We start from the raw sequence: 23,179 nt of genomic DNA, 5'->3' as shown, positions 1-23,179 counted from the left end.
GTCTCGCTATTAATAATAACTAACTTGTACTCTTCGTGATATGGCTGCAATATTGCCGATGCGATGTAAAATTGTAACTCACTCACGTTATTCACATACGTGTGTTCTGTTGACAGTGGGTGGTGACGGAACAGGCATGCAATGCCTACTCCATGGTAACAGTTGCCCTGTACGACACACTGGGACCAAAGGCCTGCCAGTACATCGTTAACCACAGTAAGTTAACAGCTTGTCGCCTGAAACGCCTGAGTTGCGTCCCATAAACACACCGGGATCCGCAGATTGTGGGTTCGGATTCCAGTTTCGCCCTAATTATCATCCATGTTTTGTCAGCACCAGACCAGCGCCATAGTATTAAAAAATGATAAATACTGGCATTACCTGGCATTGCACTGTCAGCTCTTTCGCGTACGTTTTCAATTTAATGAGTAATGATTTGTATAATGTACCTTAATCTTGTTGGTTTGAAGACATCTTATGGCATTTTATTAGAACGAGTGTAATATTCTAGACAATGGTAGCCTCAACAACAGTTTAGTGTGATCTTAGCTGTGACCAGCGTTAGCTCGCCACACCACATATCCAATGTGTTTTAAAACCTATTTCTGTTGTCCCCCGACGTCAAATGGCTGGAATATTGCAAAAAGCAGCGTGAAACTATACTCAGTCACTCACTATTGTTGGTGCGGTGTGAAAATACTACTCACTAACTCCTTACAGTGGAGTTGACGACGGTGGTGTGTGACACGGCAACGCGGGTTGAGAAGCTCCTCGACAGCGCCGAGACGACACCGTCCCTGAAGACCATCATCGTCATGGATGACCCAGGCAGTGACGTCATAAAGCAAGCAGAGGCTCATGGGATACAGATTCTCACATTCGCCGAAGTCGAGGTGATTCTAGGGGGTTATGGAGAACGATAAGGTGTATAATTACTATGTGGCTTAAAATGAAGCGTATACAATCAAACAAGTCGAATAATGAATCGATTGAAATTAGAATAGAATATCCAGTATGCATGAGAGAAACCATAACAATGTTTTGTGTTTCAAAAACGTATACAAATTTATGCGTTTAGACTGACCAATCTGTAAAAAGTCGGGTATTTTCTTGGCATATTGACACTACACATATCCGTTCATCACGCTGTATTTAGTCAGGGGTAATAACACGAGAAATAATATCCATTTTATTTGTTTTTGTTTCTAGGCACGCGGCAAAGCGAAACTCGAGATTCCTGTGGTAAATATTGTTAGAAGCGTTCGTACAATCATCATATCGTTACCCTCAGTCACTGGGAGAGTTTTTTTTACAAGACGCAGAAACGGGCGTGCAGTTCTCACAAATGTAGAGAAGAGACGCAGAAAAAATTGTGTTGCGTCCCTCGAGACTCACCATAATATTTATTGTACGAAATTCTTCACAAGAAATATAAAGGTCCTGTAGTTGGGCTTCCTGTCGGCAACATGAAACAGTGAAATGTCTGAAAAATACATTAATAACTGGTATATCAAGCAACATTGTACGTCTAGTAACATCTGAGTTGTACATTAAATGGAGTAGTTTACGTGGACGTATTCAACGGCATCTTACCAATCTAACGTCTATACTTCAGCCTCCCAAGCCGTCAGATCTGGCGACAGTTTCATTCACCAGTGGAACAACAGGTAAATATATGTCAGCCAAAACAGTCGTGTGTATTATCCCCCGGGACATAATATCCCATGCTTCTTGTAAGAGCAGACCAGGATATCGGTTGGCCAGGGTAGGTGACTTGTTTGACTGTGTTGCATCGTACCCGATGGTTCATGCTTTCATTCACGTTTGGTCAAGGCCCGGCTTACTTACAGGCCGCTGTGAAATAGCTGGAATACTGCTGAATGCGGCGTTTAACAACATACACTCGCCGCGAAATGAGATGGTTATGCAATAAAAATTGTTTCACATCTTTCCTAGTCTTACCAGACAGTAAATACTGAAGAGATTGCTGAATATTCTGTGTGTAATATGATAAGTGATTTTCATTTCGATGTCGGAAATGTTATTCATCGTCTTGTTTTTTGTCAGAGTATTAGCCCATATAATTTACGACATTAACAGGTTGATATCAAGGACTATGAAGAAGTATATTCATCTTAAAACCGCTCCACCATTACTATTCATGTTTAATTCACACGTATTTCCTTTGGCGCCGCGATTCGCCGTGCAGAGTTGAAATAGAATTTGAAATTTGAAATTTGAAATAGACCATTCTCACTTTTTGACGTTTTTGTAGTGTTATGACTTCGTAAAATACATGTACATGTATATTTACATATAACCATAAATAAATATCAGTGACACTGTGCATATGTCTTTGCATGATTTTATGCCTTATCCAATGACAACTGTTTATAATGACAGTTAATGGAATTTTTATTCGAGTTTTCGAAAAATGATTTTGTATTTATAATTGTTTTTAAGTGGAAATTGTTATGTTTTTTCAGCAGAATTTTGTAATGTTACCGCAGAATTTTGATAATTCTGTGTAAGAATTCGTCTGGGACCGCGGGAATTATCTCCCACGACTAATAAGTGAGGCATTTCAGGTGGAAGAATTTCTGTGTAAAACAATAAAATATATACAAAACCCACATTAAAATATCATCGTAGCTGTCAACAATGTGTGTCTACATTGCAGGAGACCCGAAGGGAGTGATGTTGACACACGGCAACTTTGCTGCAGAGTTGGCAGGCTTTATGTACGGAATTACGGTAAGCATATACTGTAGTATATCCATTTGAAACATGTTCATATGTGTTATGAGGAGTTATATTTTTTAAATTGCCAGAAATAACATGGGTGGTTCTTTCTGAAGAAAACCTCAGAGGTCAAATTAGATGTACATAGATGTACATCAATCTCGCCCTTGCACGAGGAAAGTCGATATATTTGCAGCATTGACACCCACACTCTGTCATCGATGAAGTCTTTTTCATACATATGACTTTGCAGCGCCATTGCACTCGTTCACTCGCGTGGGTTGTTAAGTTCAAGTTAAAGGGTTGGAACTGGTCCCCAATAAACCGGAGTCATCTTCCCGAGACAAGGGAGTTAACTGAAAACTGGACTTTTATAGTCAGTTAACTACCTTGGGTAGATGGCTATTGTTTTGGAAAGAGTGACTAAAGGGATTTGGTGATCAACTTCTTTGTTGAGTGTCCTCGTACCCCGACGTCGCACGAGCTTGCCCATAATATCAATCATGGGTTTTTTTCTGGCCCTTCTGGAACATATTCAATTATATGAACCCGTCGTGAAAGAGCTGGAATCATGGCGTTAAACCACAAAACAAAAGAACCATCATGTGGAAGAGTGGAAAGGGCTTTTGAAACCATACTCTTATTTCAAATAAAACAAGTAAAATATTAAAATAAACCTTCACTGAATTGAATTGGGGGAATACGGTTTACAAGCAGTCCAGTTCGCCGCAGTTCTGTGTAGCGTTGCTTTCCTTAGTCGTGCCAGGATCCTCTGATCCTAGATTCGGACCGATTATGATCCTTGATCAGACAATACCTGTACTCGTGGGTGTCAACAAAAGTGGTACACGTCTACTATCTGATTTATTGGGATGTTCTTCCCCCAGTTAGTTGACATAACGTGATATTGATGAAATATTGTTGACTCTGAAATTAAGTTACTCGTTAGGACATCAAAGCCGGTAATACAGAGGACCATGGTACAATTCTGCAATAATTATCAGTTTACTCCGAGCCGCAGCAAACCAAGTCTTTCAAAATACATGTTTGTGTAGAATGACCCATGATGAATGCGTTACAATCAAAGCAAGGCATACAACTTTGAGCTGTTTGCCATAATGAAGCTAGTTTTGATGTGTGATGAAGTTGGTGATCGATTACCTATCCGCTCTGAAGCAATTTTGACAGCATGTAGAGAACTGTTTTCAGACGGGCAATTCAGATCCGCTCAGCCAGATACAGCGTATCTCAACTTCCTTGACGGTGAATGGCGATTTATGATATTTTGTTCCTTTTGACAAATGCCGCGGCTGACATACTCGTAGCCTCCTGAACTGCTTGGAGCGGAATCTTGGCGATGAAAACCGTAAAAACTGTTTGAGTACTCTAAAAGGGCATAGCTGAATAAACCGAATGATGTGACTGATTTTATTGATGATAAATTGAGGAAATTAAACTAATTAATGTGTACGCGTTTCTTGTATCTTGAGGGAAGGATTCCCTGTGGTTATTAATAATTTGAAAGTGTTTAGCCCGGGGCCCCTTGTTATTAGTAGTGTAGGGCGGCAACATACCCGTGCGTCAGCGTTATAAACATCTGTCTGTGGGGTGGCCCAGTTGTCTACGTCTCCGACTCACCCGTGAAGATCCGATTTGAATAGGTCTAAAGCAAACCATGCTTGCCGTAAAAGGCGACTGTGCTTGTCGTAATAGTTGACTAACGGGATCGGGTGGTCAGGCTCGCTGACTTATTGATGCATGTCATCGTTTCCCAATTGCGTAGATCGATGCTGATGATATCAATCACTGGATTATTTACACTGGTCCGGACTCGATTATTCAGAGACCGCCTTCTAATAGCTTGAATATTGCTGAGTGCGGCGTTAAACAACAAGCACGCAAAACATCTCTGACATTGTGCAGAGTTGTGTCCCTTAGCCCTGCCCAAACTGAGTGAGTTTGATTTTACGCCGCTTTTAGCAATATTCCAGCAATATCACTGCGGGGGACACCGGGAATGGGCTTCACACATTGTACCCATGTCGGGAATCGAACCCGGGTCTTCGGCGTGACGATCGAACGCTTTAACCACTAGACTACCCGACCGCCCCCCTGCCCAAACTGATTTCGTTTATCGGTCTGTCAACTTGAGGGTTAGTATGTCTCCCAGACCCTCAAGAATACATTTAAAATGCCCAATTCAAGTCTCGATGTATTTGCCAAGTCTAGATTGCTTCATGTCTAGGCATGAAATAAAGGATTCGTTTTGGACTCCATTTTTATTTATTTATGTATTAATTTTGTTTTTTGTAAATATATATTTTTAAATAAGGTAACTATATTTTTGGACTAAATGTCATTCTAGGTACATGTCTAAGACCTGCATCACTTCGGGCTCTGCTCCCACATCAAGTTGTAACGTACATAGTTATTAAATACTGTTCAACTTGAGCGGCTTTAAACCCAACTCACTCACTTTATTTGGCTTTCGCCCACATAGAGCTAAAACGCAGTGATATACTGTTCAAAACACATCATGTGTATTCAGCTCAAACATCTCCTCGACAGCAAGTTCTATCATGGGGATTGAACGACCCAGACAGACATACGGACATATTTTATTTATAAGCACAAGCGATATCCATGATGTACAGATGTGTATATCAACCAAAACCTGCCCCTTAATTCAACGACATAGACAACATTAATATGAGAAAATGTTAATTCTGTTCCCCCACCCCCTCCACACCCCCACACTCATAACGCTACGTGAGTGGCACGATACATTGCTTTTGATTAAATGACAGTTTCTCGCTGTCGTTCGAAATTAAAATATATGTCCCATGTTGGCACACAACCACGACTGCTGGAGCCCAACAAACTGTTTTAGTTGTTTTGTAATCCGTCTGGACTGCGACTAAAATGAGACTCTGGGAGTGGCGTTTGCACAACGCCCTTGGAATGTTTCACACAGATAAGGTTGTACAAAAGTATTAGAACATCAAACGTTTGTATCGTCAGATTTTTTCAGGTTCAGGTTTAAGCTTGTGCACGTGTTTTCTTTATAGGTCTACCATAGGTCGGTAATGCTACACTATAACACGATACTTTGTGGATTTAGCGGCATAAACGTTTCTTATGCAATCAACCACTGGACTGACTCGTTCGGCAGTCAATTATTTACAATCGATCGTAATATAGCTGGAACGTGGTTGAATGCGACATAAAACATCATATTGTCACCAATTGTTCAAAATAGGTTCTGTCGTATTTTTTTGTCCTCAGGCTAGGTCGGGGACACCGTCGTTGACTAAGTCACTGGAATACGATTTTCAGAGTTCCGTCCCTTTGGCGTGCCCGAATCCTATCACCGTGGGTTCGAATTCCAGATTCGCCCTGATTATTTTGTCAGAACCACAATCAGTTTGTCAGAACCACACTCGTGAGTTGCATCAAAGGATTGTACGTCTAAGACCTGATTCAGTTCGGATTATCGTCCCACATTAAACTGACACGCCGTGATATAAATGAAACACTGTTCAAAGCGGCGATAAACTAAACTCAGTCACTCAAGCTAGTTAAGGTCTCTGCGGTTCAGTGTCTGACCTTCACCGCAACGTTACGGGAAATGCTCCTTGTAGACCACCTCCATGGTCTAGTGTATAGACCGTCTGTCCGGAGAGCGAAAGGTCGTGGGTTCGATCCCCGGCCGCGTCAAACCAAAATACATTAAACGATGGTACTTGTTGTTACCCTGCCTGGCGCTCGGCATTAAGGGGCTAAGCTGAAACAAACTAAAAACTGCTCGGCACGGAGTCAGTATATTGTGTCTGAGTGGGGTATTCATGTTAAACGTCGGCATGGTATCTCAGTGGGCTAGCACTATATATCGGAGTCCGGACTAGTACAATCTGGCACTGACGCATGCACGTCGCAATAATCTTGAACCCCATTTCACACCACCTAATGTTCCCCACGGGCTAAGTCTTAACACAATTACCAATTGCGAGTACCAATACGAAGCCAAAGCCTAACGAGACTTTATAACATTAGAACAGCGTCACCTACATGCATACACCCCTGAACAATGTGCTATGTTAAGACAGTTCTCGTAATTGCTTCCTATAACAAGCTTCGAGGCTGATACAGCTAACACCAACTTTAACAGATGCCGCTGTATCCGGCTGTAAGATGAAGCTGTCATGTTATATGTCTGTTACAGCCAGGTCACCATATTCTGTGGAACCCGTTTCTGGTACCATTCTCAATATTGATATATGTCGAATATGACTGGTGTGATTGTCAATTTGGCATCGGTGTACATTGATTCTGCTGTCACACTGAGCGCCCAATTAATTTAAAAGTGGGTTGAGTGACCAAGGGTCATACCACGATGACCGTTGTAATCCTGGTCAGGAAAGGATCTCGTTATCGTGGGACTTCATACAAGCTTTTTATTTGCATGCACCTGCGGGTCGAGGCTAGATCCGTCATCGGGGTTGGGGGAATATTTTAAATATTTGGTTTACGGATCCACCTATATCCAAAATGAGTAATGCCGAACAAGCTTGTTAAAGCTTGTTAAAAAAATCTTTGTTTCCGAAATCGCCTGCCCGAGATAGTCAAGTTGTACATTTCCAATAACCCGTTAGACCCGTGAAGTTTCCGGGGTAGAATAGGTCTTCAGCAACCCATGCTTGCCGTAAAAGGTGACTATGCTTGTCGTAAAAGGCGACTAACGGGATCGGGTAGTCAGGCTCCCTGACTTGGTTGATGCATGTCATCGATCCCAATTGCGTAGATCGATGTTCATGATGTCAATCACTTGATTGTCTGGTCCAGACTCGATTATTTACAGACCGCCGTCATATAGCTGGAATATTGCTGAGTGTGGCGTTAAACAACAAACAAACAAACAATAACCCGTTAATGTTACTGTTTGGCTTTGCTCCAAAACCAAATTGAAAAATTAAGAACTTGGAATAAATACAACTTCTCACCCAACCAGCTCTCCACTTTTACAAAAAGACAAAACAATTGAAATGTCTTATTTGTTTTGATTTTGATTTCGACAGCGGTTTAAAGAAATAAACAAAACCGAAAATAAAAAGAGAATGGCCTTACCGAGAAGCCGTGTTGTCATTATGAAATTGAAACATTGTGACGGACTACATTCCCTCTGAGGATTGTGACAAACACTTGGTGTGACTTGTACCGTGCGGATATGTCTGGAGATGTAAAGAAAAGATTGAGTCACATGACGTCTGTCTCGAGTTGGTCATGCCGGCGATTTGATAATCAAGCTTCATGTAATACGGTTGTCAATCTGTAGTCGGTTCTTGTAATGATAGGCCATGCATTTGCGTTGTTTTATAGATGACAAAAATGACGTTTCAGCTTCATGGCTTGGCTTCTTCGGGGACGTTTTCATTGCAGTATGGATTGAATTTAAGAGCACGGTCCAAAATACAAAGGTCAAATTTAAAGTATTTTAAGTCATCTCCAAGTACATGTAGGTAAAACCAGAGATTGACAACATTATATCCATTTCTATAACCTGTCACCCCTACAATGGAAGATGCCATTTTGATTTCAAAGAAAAGACTTGGTTGCGTCCAAGCAGTGCAAATATGAAACATTTCTATCTTGAGAAATAAGACGGACGGACCTGGGATTTTGTTTCGAAATTGAATAATTTTTTCGCTACAGATAAAAAACTAGATCATTTTTTTTTTCAAAAGTATTAGCCTGATTTGTTTTAAAAGAAAATTTTGTAATCCCAATTGCCTGTGATCGATGTTCATGATGTTCATGATAACAATCACTGGATTGTCTGGTCCAGACTCGATTATTTACAGACCGCCGTTATATAGCTTGAATATTTCTGAGTGCGGATTTAAACAACAAACAAAACTAATAAAACAGTAGATCCGTGAATGTTTCACGATAGCAATAAAACTACGGGATACTATACCAACAAGAATCCGCTTCACACTTTGTACCTAATTGGGGAAACTGGAAAAAACAACTCTGGTTTTCGGCGTGATGAACGAACGCTTTAACTGGGCTACTCCATAACGGTTCCATTGCATAATTATATGCATGTTCTCTTAAAAGGGACGGTCGGGTAGCCTAGTAGTTAAAGCGTTCGCTCGTCACGCTGAAGACCCGGTTTCCATTCCCGACATGGGTACAATGTGTGAAGCCCATTTCTGGTGTCCCCCGCCTTGATATTGCTGGAATATTGCTAAAAGCGGCGTAAAATCAAACTCACTCACTCACTCTCTTAAAGGAGGATAATTTCAAAATAATGTAAATTCAACATCATCAGAGTGTAATCTTCTCTTGCAGAATATTCGCGAGTTTTCGCCCGATGACTGCCACCTGTCTTACCTCCCCCTGGCGCACCTATTCGAGAGGACTATTCAAATGGTCATGTTTTATGGCGGCGGGTACATTGGCTTCTTCTCAGGGGACATAACTCTGTTGATTAGCGACTTGCAGACTCTAAGACCTACGATATTCCCTACGGTGCCCCGACTCCTTAACCGAATAAGAGACAAGGTTCGTTATTATTCTACTGCTTGAATGTTTTTGAAAATGTCTGACGGATTGTTATATATTATTATTGAAAATAGATGCTAAGTCATCTCAGAAAGTATGATCGTACAGAGTGAAATTTTAAAAAAATCAACAAATATTTTTAACATTTTCTTTGAATGACAAATCAGTAACTTCCCTTTCCATATTATCTTTTAGAGTCTTTTGTTTACTGAAATTAGCATGAAATATTGAAGTTTATTCCACATCTTTACAATGTTCAATTGGATAACCCATGAACCATGGTCCCTTTTCAAGAATTACAACAAATTCGTTTCCATTCAGTCAACTGATCTAAAGATCTACTGAATGTGTGGTAGTATGTCTCACAATGACCAGTGGACTGTTTCATATTGTACAGGTGTACGCCAATGTGAAGAGTAGCGCCATCAAGTCCTACCTGCTGGACTGGGCACTGTCCAGTAAACTGAGCGAGGTCAGAAGGTAAGTACGTCAGCATTCGTGAATATTGGCAAAAGCTTATGGTTTGTTTCCCGACTGACCTCAAACATTTTTTTCTTGTTTTTCTCGAGATGCATTATCACGTTATTGTCGGTATTTCATACCTCCTGCGTAAAATTCTTGCGCCAATATTGCATATAAAACACACATGTGACGTTATTTTCTTGTTTGAACGCTCCGTTGTTTGTCAACTGGATACTATCTGGAACCAACATTTGAATTTATTTCCACTTGAAATAGATGGAACTATTTTTTACTGACAAGTGAATAATTTCGTTTTTTCCCCCCGAAAACTTGTGTCGCCAGCGAGGTTCGAACCCGCATCGTTTGATTTGAGAACATGTAATTGTCAACCTCAGCTACGGCGGCACATGAAGGGGTTTTTGGAAATTTTTGTATTAAATATTTTCGTAATTTAGCATAATGCTTAAAAGCTAAATAATATGTATATATTTGTGTTAGAGCAGGTTACCTACAACAATGTTCGTATTCATAGCATTAGATAAATCTTTGGCGAGAAAAAACAAATAAGGTAATATAGATATCCCTTGTTCGGGGGTCTATATTTCCTGTTATTCCCGTCAGCTTGTAGTATCAATGTGCAAGCGATTGATAAATAGTAGTTTAGAACCCAACGAAATTAAGAAGAGCCGGGTACCATGCATTGTAAATGTCAGCTCGCGACGGAGCTTGGCGCACGTGCAACAGCGGCTGAGAACGCATTCCCCGTGCATCACGTAAGGGCGACTCACACAGTATAAATACAGACAAAGAGTTCTGTTTTATTTTTCAAATATTTTCAACAAACGAATATTTTGTCAAAGTGTAAAGTAGGAGCCTCTGCTCCATTATTTTTTAAGGATAGGAGAGTTACTCGGACATTCCCCTCTACTTACACTTTCTCAAAGAACAAAAAGTACATTATTTTATATATATTTCAAACCAGACTTACCTACCCCTTTCTTGGATGGGACGCGATCAATCAATCGATCAATCACGATGTGTTCCATTACGGTGCTTTTAACGCTAGATTTATGTCTGTTCAGGGGAATAGTTCGGCGCGACAGTATATGGGACAAGTTGGTGTTCGGCAAGATCCAGGCAATGCTTGGAGGGCGAGTGGAGTTCCTCATCACGGGGTCGGCGCCCATACCCACAGAAACTCTCGACTTCTTCAAGTGTGCTCTTGGCTGCATGGTAAATAGCTTCTCTTCAGCTTTTTCCAAAAGAAATACATCGCACGGTGGACATGTTGGATGTTTTGAAAATTTAGGATGTGGATGAAATGAAAAGGTCGACCACTTAACCATTTTATTTTAAGAATATCAAAGATTATTGTGTTAAATTTGGCAAAACGGTGTAACAGATTCTCTCTCACTGTGTTAGACCCGTTAACATCGGGGTTAGAATAGGTCTTCAGCAACCTATGATTGTGAGAGGCGACTATTGTCGTAAGAGGCGGGGACCACGGGTTGCCCAGTCTTTTAAGGCGTCGCGATTCGCTGTGCAGAGTTGCGTCCCTTGGGCACGCTTATGATTGTGGGTTCCAATCCCGGTCGCCCCTATTATATTTCTAGGTTTGTCAGCCCCATGCCTGTGCTCGTGGGTTTCACCGAAGCGGTAAACGTCTGAGACCTGCATCACTGTGCTTTCCTCCCACATTAAGCTGGCACGCCGCGATATAACTGGAATACTGTTGAAAGCAGCGTTAAACCCAACTTACTCACTCACGTTAGAGGCGGCTAACGGGATCGGGTGGTCAGGTTCGCTGACTTGGTTGATGCACGTCATCGTGAATAGATGCTCATGATATCAATCACTAGATCGTCAAACAAAGAAAACACTGTATGAAAAGGTCATGGTATTGTCAATCACCGGTTTGGGCCACTCTTATTACCGGCAACACTCATGAAAGTCGTATCATACAACATTAACGAACAGCTGAATGAAAGGATGACAGGTACCGTTTTTACCATCAGGTCGGCGAGGGTTATGGTCAAACCGAGGCTGTGTCAGGGGTCACGGGGCAATATCCCGGAGATGTGACAACAGGTATGTGACAATACATAACGAGGTACAGGTATATTAAATCACCGAAAATAACCGATTTGTAACTGTAACAGGATTAACAGTTCAACTGAGGATACGAAGTCTGCAGTATATTATTAACACCATTTAATTAGATATGTACTTACCGTTGTACGTGATAGTCTTTGAGGGGGCAGGGGTGGCCCAGTTGTCTAAGGTGCAGCCTGTGATCGTTGGTTCGAATCCCGGTTCTACCTGGTCATGTTTCTCGGGTATGTCAGCACCATACCTGTGCTGGTGGGCTTCACCAAAGTGGTAAACGTGCATCAATTCGGGCTTTCCTTCCATATCAAGCTGACACGCTGTGATGCAACTGAAATACTGTTCAAAGCGGCGTTAAACTTTACTCACTCACTAATATTGGGACCCGTGAACATCCGGGGTGTAATAGATCTTCAGCAACCCATGCTTGCTGTAAAATGCGACTATGCTTGTCGTTAAAGGCGACTAAAGGTATCGGGTGGTCGGTCTCGCTGACTTGGTTGGTGCATGTCATCGTATTCCAATTGTATGGCCATGCATGCCGTAAAAGGCGACTATGCTTGTCGTAAAAGGTGACTAACGGGATCGGGTGGTCAGGCTCGCTGACTTGGTTGATGCATGTCATCGATCCCAATTGCGTGGATCGATGCTCATGATTTTAATCAATGGATTTTCTGGTCCAGACTCGATTATTTACAGACCGCCATCATATAGCTGGAATATTGCTGAGTGCGGCGTTTAACAACAAACCAACCAACCAATTGCATGGATCGATGCCCATGATGTCAATCACTGGGTTGTCTGGACCAGACTCGATTACTTACGGGCCGCCGTCATATAGCTGGAATATTGCTGAGTGCGGCGTTAAACAACAAACAAACAAACAAACAAACTTATTTTTATTTATATATAGTTTATTTCCGGTATTGGCGATGTGACTCCCCCAACTCACTCCCCCAACTAATTAAACATTTACTGGTTTCTACTTGATAGTCTTTTGTCGTTGACTCTTCGTTTTAATATTTAATTTATTAAAAAATCCGAATTGATTACACATTCATTAAATGTCGTATAGTCTTTATTTTATGTCTCTTCTCGTGTACCTTTATTAGAATGTATTTCATTTCTTTCCAAGCAAATGAGTGAGAACGAATATTTCAATGTGAACAGGTCACGTGGGATCACCGTTCGTGTGTAACCTCGTCAAGTTGGTTGATGTCCCAGACATGAACTATCTGGCCTCAGACAACAAAGGGGAGGTAAGGCATCGAGTTTCCTACAGTCGAGGCGGTGGAACAGTCAGTGTGATTGATAGTAACATATACGGGGATGTATTGTACATAGTCGATTGTAGGAAAAAGGTTATTCACATTCGTTCAGGGGGCACGGGTGGCCCTGCAGAGTTGCGTCGGGGTTGCACGCCAGAAACCTGTGATTGTGGTTTCGAATCCCGGTTCGCCCCGATTATGTTTCTAGGTTTGTCAGCACCATACCCTTGTTCGTGGGTGTCACCGAAGTGGTATACGTCTGTGACCTGCATCACTTCGGGCTTTCCTTCCACATTAAGCTAACACGCCGTGATATAACTGGAATACTGTTAAAAACGGCGTTAAACCCAACTCACTCACTCACATACGTTCACATATGTAAACTATATCAAAGATCAATCTATTTTTAACTGACAACACAATTGACAATTGTTAAAAAAATCAAAGATGTATTTGTATAGTTTCCTTAAGGTCACAATACCAAGGGCAAAATCCAATTCAGGTAAAGTGTATTGACAGAGGCAGAGAATTAATAACAGAGGCTTGTTATTTACAAGAGTATATTTGTCCGTGTCAAATAACCAGAGTTTATGGATTTGCTGTGGTAGAAAGAGTTATGGTTTTGAATACATCCAGTCATTGCATAGAAAAAAAACTGCATGCTATCTTTGTATTTTTGTACAGGCGTTTCATCGCGAATATTGATTGCTGGTGCGTTTTAGAGTATGGCACAATACAATTCGTTTTTGTCCTTCAAAATTTTCCTTTCAACTCATATTTTGTTTCTTTTGTCTCATTAAACAAAGGGCATGATTGATTTTATGTAACAAGCACAACTGGGTAGTGGGCCTTTAAAATAATATATTAGATATATCATAACGATGGGGAGGAAATTTTGCATTTTCAACTATTGCCCATGTAGTTGCAGAGCTACACAATGTCTTGGTTGCATAGCTATACAATGTCTTGGAGAGCTAGAACATGTCTTGGTTGCATAGCTATGCGGTGTCTTGGTTGTATAGCTGTACACTGTCTTGGTTGCATAGCTATATAGTATCTAGGTTGCATAGCTTTACAATGTCTTGGTTGCATAGCTATGCAGTGTCTTGGTTTTAAAGCTATACAGTGTCTTGGTTGCATAGCTATATAGTATCTAAGTTGCATAGCTTTACAATGTCTTGGTTGCATAGCTATGTAGTGTTTTGGTTGTAGAGCTATACAGTGTCTTGGTTGTAGAGCTATACAGTGTCTTGGTTGCATAGCTATACAATGTCTTGGTTGCATAGCTATACAGTGTCTTGGTTGCAGAGCTATACAGTGTCTTGGTTGCATAGCTATGCAGTGTCTTGGTTGCAGAGCTATGCAGTGTCTTGGTTGTAGAGCTATGCAGTGTCTTGGTTGCATAGCTATACAGTGTCTTGGTTGCAGAGCTATGCAGTGTCTTGGTTGCATAGCTATACAGTGTCTTGGTTGCAGAGCTATACAGTGTCTTGGTTGTAGAGCTATACAGTGTCTTGGTTGTAGAGCTATGCAGTGTCTTGGTTGTAGAGCTATACAGTGTCTTGGTTGCAGAGCTATGCAGTGTCTTGGTTGCAGAGCTGTTCAGTGTCTTGGTTGTAGAGCTATACAGTGTCTTGGTTGTAGAGCTATACAGTGTCTTGGTTGTAGAGCTATAGTGTCTTGGTTGTAGAGCTATACAGTGTCTTGGTTGTAGAGCTATTCAGTGTCTTGGTTGTAGAGCTATGCAGTGTCTTGGTTGTAGAGCTATACAGTGTCTTGGTTGCAGAGCTATACAGTGTCTTGGTTGCAGAGCTATATAGTGTCTTGGTTGTAGAGCTATACAGTGTCTTGGTTGTAGAACTATACAGCTGTACACTTGATTGCGTGGCTATACAACATGTCCTTGTCAGTACACCAGGAACTAATGCCCGACCCCCCCTCACTGTATGTCCTCCTCAGTGACTATGAAAGTATTATAGCTGATTGATCGCCAATGACGTAACTGTAATCTCATCCATGTTTCAATTCCATTGTTTGGTGTGAGTTTGTTTTGAATATAGTCACTGTTTTTTGCAGGTTTGTGTATACGGTCCAAATGTGTCGCCAGGGTATTACAAGAATCCGGAGAAAACAGCGGAGGTGATCGACAAGGAAGGATGGCTACATACGGGCGATATTGGCGAGTGGCTGCCGGTGAGATTGTTATCTGTTGTGACATCAATCAAGATGTGCATGTCTGCTACATTGTTAATGTCTGCCAGGCTATTAGTAAGTAGGCTACGCGTTACGTAAAAACGAGAGTCCGGCAGACTCGGTAACATTTATCAATACGTAATCATGGAGTTCATAGTCGCAGAGGAAAGCAGGTAACAGAGATAAAAACAATATTTACAAGAACATAGGCTACAGATCCATGATTAAGCTATTATCATTAAAGGGAACATGGGTGGGCCAGTCGTCCAAGGCACGGGAATTAGCTGTGCATAAATGCGTCCCAAAGGCATGCTATGAACCCATGATCTTGGGTGCCAATTCCACACGCGCCTTGATTTTTTCAAGGTTTGTGAGCACCACAACTGCTCCTTGGTTTTATCAAAGTGGCTATGGATAAGACATGCATCTTTTCAGGCTGTCCTTTCACATGAAGACGTGGTACCACCATCTTCCAGAGGCAAGAGAGTTAACTGACTATAAAAGTACAGTTTCCAACCTTGCCGAACGGGGCAGGAGTTGTGAAGTTTTATTATATGCTTCAGCGTGAAAGACTGAGTTTTCCAAAGTTGAGAAAAGTGATATTTTTATTGCAGTGAACATAACACTTGATATTTCACTGATGTGAACATAACACTTTGACGGAACTATTGTCATACAAGAGTGACCTCCCCTCAAATTGGATCCCTTTATCGTTGTGTCTCGCCGGTACACAAACTGTTGACTTCCTTTTTACGTTAGTTCCACATTGACAAGGCAAAATAATGCCAAATTATTTTATGGAAAATATTTCGTTATAAACTGTAAATTTCTCATTTAACTCGTCAATCCTTTCGCAAAATGCCATATTTGTTACTTGACCAACGTGTATTCTTTCGCTTCCAACAGCGGTCTTGTTATTTTCAAGACTTCTTTTACTTCAAGTTGATTTTGTATTTAATCATATCAATATGTATGATAAATATATTTTTTGCTTTTGTTCATAGTTTTAAGACATGGCAAAAACGAAACTACATTTTTGTCGCGAATACATGGGGTGGTGAACCGTCCCTGTTTGTTGGGGTAGGAAGAAATTACGTTTGCAGTTTACATTGTAATGAAATCATTTATTTTTCCGGTAGTCAACTACACAGAAAGTATATAATATAAATAGAATATTCCATGTGTGTCGTGAAATATCATGTTTCTCTCATCTTGTTACATCTCGATATTTTCACTCCACACATGAAACATCCTCTATACATTTTGACTGGACGAACGAGTCTTTGCATCGTCCAATCAAAATCGCGTAACGAAATCAACATCCGGTCCACCACATCGACTGCAGATTTCGGTCGACTGCAGGATTTTGCAGAGTATGTGTGCCGTCAACTGGGCGTCGACAGATTTGCTTTTAATCAAGGTGCTCAAGTGATCTCTTCGCGAGAAGAGACACATTTTATAATGATAAATATCTTGATTATCGATCGTGACTGAGCGTCGCCATTTTTTTTTTGAAATGCAAATGATATGCGAGATGGAACCTGATTGGTCAGATAGGAGTGACATAACTCGTAATAGCCGCTGGTTGCGCAACGAAATTCCAACCTAGTTCGGCAAGAGTGGAAGCTGGACTTTTACAGTCAGCTAACTCCCTTGCCTCGGGAAGATTTGGTATAACCAAACGCACTTTGACATACCATGTCCAAAGATCGTGTGTTAGGATATACACTGTTGAGATTCTAAATCACTTAAGGTCCCCAATACATACCCCATGCTTGTTGTAAGAGGCGACCGAACAGGAACGGGTGTTCCGAACTGTGACTTGGCTAATTGGGTGTCATTGTACCCCGATGAAGTGGATCGTAGATTCCTGGCTGTGAGAGATTGCTTACTGCTGCGTTAAACACGCGGTGGCACGGGGGACCCAGTCTTGTAAGGCGCAGCTATTCGCTGTGCAGAGTTGCGTCCCTTGGGCACGCTTTATGGCATGGCCATCAATCCACAGCGTCGGTGAGCTATCACGCACATCCAAGTTCAGCAAACCCGAAAAACATACGGGTTTGAATAGGTCTTCAGCAGCTTTTGTTTGTCATCAGATGCGACTAACGGGCTCGCTGACTTGGTTGATGCATTTAACCGTATACCAATTGCATAGATCGATGCTCATGATGTGAATCACTGGATTGTCTGGTCCGGACTCCAGTTTTTACAGACCGCCGTCATATAGCTGAGTGCGCGTTAAGCAACAAACACATTCAGCAAGACCAGACACTATAACCACCCAGTCCCCATGTAACCGATCATTTGCTGCTGGCATGGGTCACGTGGGACGAATTCTGAATCTGTGCACGTGAGGAATCGTGATGCGGATGTAGTAGTACCAGCTATTTTGCAAAGAAAACGCGATCACTCGCATAGAAAAAACGCATTTAAAACATGTAGTGCCATTAACATCAATAAAATTTAGTGTTTAATGTATATCAAAAGTTCAAAATTCTATAGGGCGTTTGATTGGCATGCCTATGTACAGACGCGGCTACTCCGACAATGGGATTCCGATGTGGATGCAGTAGGGCTGTTATTGAGGAAGTAATTAGTTCACACAGAAACGCCCCCCAAGGGCCATTAAGAATTTATTTCTGTCGCGATGTAATGAAGTTGGGCTTGCTGTCAGTCGGAATCTAGGACAGGGGTTACAACACTGTTTTTCTAACAACCAACGAGTCGTTCCTTGTGAACAGTTCAGGCAGCGTGTCGTTGGCTTTTTGTAAAAGATGCGTTTGGGAATTTTGTGATCGATCATTTTAAGTAGGAGTGAGTGAAAGTTGTATTTCACTGCTGTCGGCTTCATTCCAGGAGTATCACGACGGCTTGTGAATAATGGCATCTGCTCCAGGCAAACCAGTGGTTGATTCCTTGATTTGTTTGTTGTTTATCGCCGCACTCAGCAATATTCCAGCTATATGACGGCGGTCTGTAAATAATCAGATAACCAGACAATCCAGTGATTGACATCATCAGTATCGATCCACGCAATTGGGATACGATGACATGCATCAACCAAGTCAGCTAGCCTGACCACCCGATCCCGTTAGTCGTCTGAACAAAATCCACAGTTTTTCAATATATATTATAATTAATACTTTTGACAGATTGTTTAGACCTGTAATGATAACTACTACCTTCCATCGAACCGTGAAGATCCGGGTTAGAATAAGTCTTCAACAACCCATACTTGCCGTAAAAGGCGACTATGCTTGTTAATTGTTCTCAATTGTTACCTATGCACATTTGGTGTCACCCTTTCACAGTCATAGGGCACCTCACATCAGCAGGTACTATTATGTGCTATTGAACTCGAGACAACACGCACATAATCCACCGTACTACATGTCGCGGACCACCCGCTACCCCTTTGTTCACAAAGCGCCAATGGGCGGACCTCATACACGTCATAAGGGGCTAATTGTCAGGTCACAACTCAACATATCCTGGTTTACCAGTGGATAGGATGCTACTTCCTCTGTGATTGAGTATTCTCGTGCTCTCCTCTGCCACTTTGCTTCATGAAATAACGTTATTTGTAGTTGTACGTGCAACAGAAAATAAACATCAACCAATATCATCGACCATCTACTTCTTTCGTGTGATTTGGTTTCCATAAAAGTATACATCAACCTATTTTCCTCCGCAGAATGGCGCTTTGAAGCTGATCGACAGAAAGAAGCATATCTTTAAATTAGCACAGGTACGTGAAATAAAATGCCACAAGCTGATTGTGAGATTACTGATTTATCAACTCACCTGACTAAAAGTCCAGTGTCGTCGTTTATTCGCACTTTTCTAAAATGCCTTTGTTGACATTTTAAGCTGTTGACTTCATATATCCAGGTGAGCTACAGTGCCGTATCACTGTTTCTATTACTTAACGCATTGCACTATTCATACACGTATCGTTTTAAATACTTATAATAGTATTTGTTTATGTATGTTTATAAAGTGTATGTTTATTATTAATGGGTTATAGTATTTACCCACTAGCCCGATGCTAGCATTATCTCTGTCGGTCAAGTTTAACTTGGATGTGGTTAGCGTGTGTGAAGTGGGTCGCTTGGTTTTCCTCGTCTGAATCGCCGTTATATGACTGAAACATTGTTCTAAGCGGCGTAAAACCCACTCACTCATCGATGTTCAAGAACATTCTGCGGACAATGAAACAGCATATTTTCTATCGCGTAATGTGTTTCTTTGTATAACCGTGACATTAATCGTGAGAACCCAATCCATATGGCCATTGAACTGTTTTAAATCTGTATTGCAGAGCAGCTTTAACTAAAAAAATAGCTCTAAGATGAGTCTCATACGATGGGTGTTATCCTACAGTAATGACGTGAATCAGTGAGTGTGTCTAATGCACTAAGCAGAGCGGAAGTGAGCTGATTATCACAAGCCTGTAGCCTCATTTACCCGTGTTTGTCGCCCCAGGGGGAGTACGTGGCCCCGGAGAAGATCGAGGCCATCTATGTTCGCAGCGAGTTCGTGGCCCAGGTCTTTATCGATGGCGACAGCCTGAAGGTAGGTATTCTAGTGGTAAATGTCATGAGTGGTCGATGGCTGACGCGTTCTGTTGGACTCGGTTGTGTCTTCTGCCTGAAAAGTATATATTGGACCTGTTTTTATTGAATCTCATGTTGTGTTTAGATCCTTGGGTCTTCACAGCAATATTTTTGGCCAAATTCCAATGTGGGTTTGACATGTTTCCTGAAATATTTACATTTTATATCTGCAGTGGAAATTGTTTTGGCAGACGTGACCTTGGTATGTAGTACGTTCGATCTGGTCCCGACGTCAGCCAGATTGAATATTTGTATTGTGAACATTACTGTGCCAGAGTAAAATGTTTGACTACGTAAAGGGAATTGTATCATTGCCTGTTTGCTTCCGTTTATCGTCATCTGGTAACGTCTTCTATGAATCAGTGGGACCCACGAAACTGGGTGTGCCTGCATCAACTCATTGAATGTGCGGCTTATGCAAATCTAAATCGTCAACCCCAGAAAATAATCGTTCTCGATTATTTACCGAAACAGATTATAGTTGGCGGTGAAAATTAAATGCGTGTCCTGTAAATGTCTATAACTAGTGTGGCTTTCTAAATAGTACAACTCACATTAAAACAATGATCTTTTTTAACTAATGTTATATTTGGGATAACACTTTCTTAGTAAAGTACAGATTCTAGTACTTTTTTTTTTCTTTTTTTTTTTTTTTTTTTTTGGGGGGGGGGGGGGGGGTCCCGTCCGGGATTCGAACCCACATCTGCCAGGGTGAGGCACCTAATCGCCAGCACTCAAAGGCGATTAGGTGCCTCACCCTGGCAGATGTGGGTTCAAATCCCGGACGGGACTAAACCCAAGAAAAAAGTACTAGAATCTGTACTTTACTAAGAAAGTGTTATCCCAAATATAACATAAGTTACATTTGACCACTTTCTAAATGGCGTTGTGTATTCACTGATCTTTTTAACGGCTTATGAGTACAGATATCGGAGAGTTAAAACTGATAATCAATCATCGAATTTCAAATGCACCAAAATTATATTTTCTGAAAATATTTTGCAGATCTGCATATTGTTTTATAAGAAGGTTTTACAAAGTCTTATTTAGAAATCACATTTTTAAAAATGTAAAAAGACGATGCCGTTTGGAGTTTCAGGTTTGTCAGGCAACGTAATCAGCACTCATCTTAAGGCGTTAAACACAATTCTAAATTAACTTTACAGAAATTACATGGAGGATTGTGCCCATAATTGGATTAGATTTTGAAAAAGGCATGCAATGTGAAACAAATCAATTTTTATCCTTTCCACAATCGCCCGAGAAAGTAATAGAACAAAACCTCTCAAGCCTTAAGTAGAAACACCGGACACTGGGTTAAAGCCCATAGGTTCAAGAATGCGCTGGTCGTGGTTTGATCCACTTACAGTATTTTTCGCGATTATGATCCTTGGTTTGGCATCACTAAGCAAGAAGTCATGGGTTTCTACAAAGACGAAAGTGTCAGACCAGTCCACCTTGGGCTCTCCTCCCTCTATAGTTAAAACAGGCATTTCCGGTTTCCCGACCAACCCAAACCTCTATTCAAAGAATAGGTCTTCAGCAACCCATGCTTCTAATAGGCGGCTATGCTTGTCGTAAGAGGCGACTAACGGGATCGGGTGGTCAGGCTCGCGGACTTGGTTGATGCAAGTCATCGTATCCCAATTGCGTGGATCGATGCTCATGATGTCAATCACAAGACTGCCTGGTCCAGACTCGATTATTTACAGACCACCGTCATATAGCTGGAATATCGCTGAGTGCGCTGTTAAATAACAAACAAACAAATACATTTTGCTCGAGTTGCACCATAGCTTTTATCACTAACCAGTTACTGTTCGTGTTTTAAACCAGTAGCGTAAATACGTTGCGTTTCTCTACAGACAAACTAGTTATTTAAAAAAAGAATAAGTAATAACACTTACCTTTCTATCTACCTTATTTTGGATGCAGTACTGCTGTGGTGGTGTAAGACAAAAAACCACTGTCTTCCTTTTTATGCAAATTATGTAAGTGGCGGCCGGTGCAGGGAGAGCTGGACGTGCCTCACCTTATCGCTAACACCTGGTGTCATCGAGGACTTTCAGTAATCCGTTCATATAATTTTCACCACAATTTTACTTTACGCCCAATGGAATCTATTTTGGCAGATAATAGAAACTGAATATTCTCTGGCTTTGACATTTTATATTCAAACAGGAACCACACACATTATTTGTTTGACCTTAAGCTGGCACGCCGCGATAAACAGACCGAAAACAGCATTTTGTACAACTCACTCGCTCGTTTCTTGGGTTTCCTGTCGGTAATTGACTCTTAGATGTTAAGTCAGGAGTGGCGTTTTTGTCTTGTTTTTACCCATCCATGAGTATGACATGAACGGCTAAACTCTGTGATGCAATCTGGTGAATCTGTGTTGCCGGGCGAACATTGAAAATCAATAAACTGGGATCCAAGCAGCAGAAATTGTGTCCTAAACACGTCTCATGTTAAATGATATAACAAGCGCCAATGAAAATAGCCATCCTTTAACATGCACAACTTCTGTAAAGTCTGGAACTTGAATTATCTATTATTGTCGTCCCCGGGGATACCATCCCATTTTGAAAATTTCCATTCTAATACTGAATGAAAGTTATGATCACATGCTGTCCTAGAGACATTCGTGGTTATAACAAAGTAATGATAATTTGGGTTACTGAGATAGGATTCTTTTATGCAACGGCATATTTCAAAATTAAGACATTTCGAAAGAGCGACGTTTCATTGTGAGATCCCGTACCTTCTATATTCCCGAGGTCGTTCAGGGCACAGCGGGTCACCGTGACCTCGTACATTGATTCGATTTAATGCCGATTGGATGTTTTTGTGGATGTCCTATAGGGTTGGAAAAGGACTGGTCCCCTCTTTCTCATTTCCGTCAAGGAATCCGGGATCGATTTTTCTTACTGTGTGTTCGTGAAACGTGAATGCTTGTCCCACTGATGATATCCGTCACAAACACACGCAAAGACAAGTCAAGTGTTCACCGGAACAAACACGGGAACGTAGAAATTATGGTCAAAATAGAGAATCGGTACATTGTTTATGTTATACGTGTTGTTATATCATAAATCGTGAAAACTGTACTATGGTCTTGAATACCATTACCCTGATCAAACAATGTTTGAGCAAGAATCGTACGAAATATTCCTAGAAAGCGCATGCTTGAGTGTACCTCAGACGTGAAATGTAGACACCAAAAGG

At 41.3% G+C, this 23,179-nt stretch overlaps 1 protein-coding gene across 2 annotated transcripts in view; it reads left to right on the top strand.

Moving 5' to 3' along the window:
* The window catches only part of LOC139469109 (long-chain-fatty-acid--CoA ligase 1-like), a 53,463-nt gene that overhangs the window by 19,195 nt on the left and 11,089 nt on the right, over nt 1–23,179 (top strand). For both annotated transcript variants that reach the window (XM_071251240.1, XM_071251241.1), the window contains 13 exons: nt 117–216; nt 721–893; nt 1,210–1,242; nt 1,616–1,667; nt 2,681–2,754; nt 9,094–9,306; nt 9,704–9,786; nt 10,851–11,001; nt 11,784–11,856; nt 13,045–13,133; nt 15,219–15,335; nt 19,030–19,083; nt 19,821–19,910. In XM_071251240.1, coding sequence (XP_071107341.1) covers nt 117–216; nt 721–893; nt 1,210–1,242; nt 1,616–1,667; nt 2,681–2,754; nt 9,094–9,306; nt 9,704–9,786; nt 10,851–11,001; nt 11,784–11,856; nt 13,045–13,133; nt 15,219–15,335; nt 19,030–19,083; nt 19,821–19,910 — 1,302 coding nt within the window. The remainder of the gene's footprint in view (nt 1–116; nt 217–720; nt 894–1,209; nt 1,243–1,615; nt 1,668–2,680; nt 2,755–9,093; nt 9,307–9,703; nt 9,787–10,850; nt 11,002–11,783; nt 11,857–13,044; nt 13,134–15,218; nt 15,336–19,029; nt 19,084–19,820; nt 19,911–23,179) is intronic.

This window comes from Haliotis cracherodii, unplaced genomic scaffold, assembly GCF_022045235.1.
Source record: "Haliotis cracherodii isolate W230 unplaced genomic scaffold, xgHalCrac1.p SCAF_2, whole genome shotgun sequence".
In the NCBI taxonomy this organism is placed as follows: Eukaryota; Metazoa; Mollusca; class Gastropoda; order Lepetellida; family Haliotidae; genus Haliotis; species Haliotis cracherodii.
Note: the sequence above shows the minus strand (reverse complement) of the source record. Positions and strands in the feature narration are given on the sequence as shown.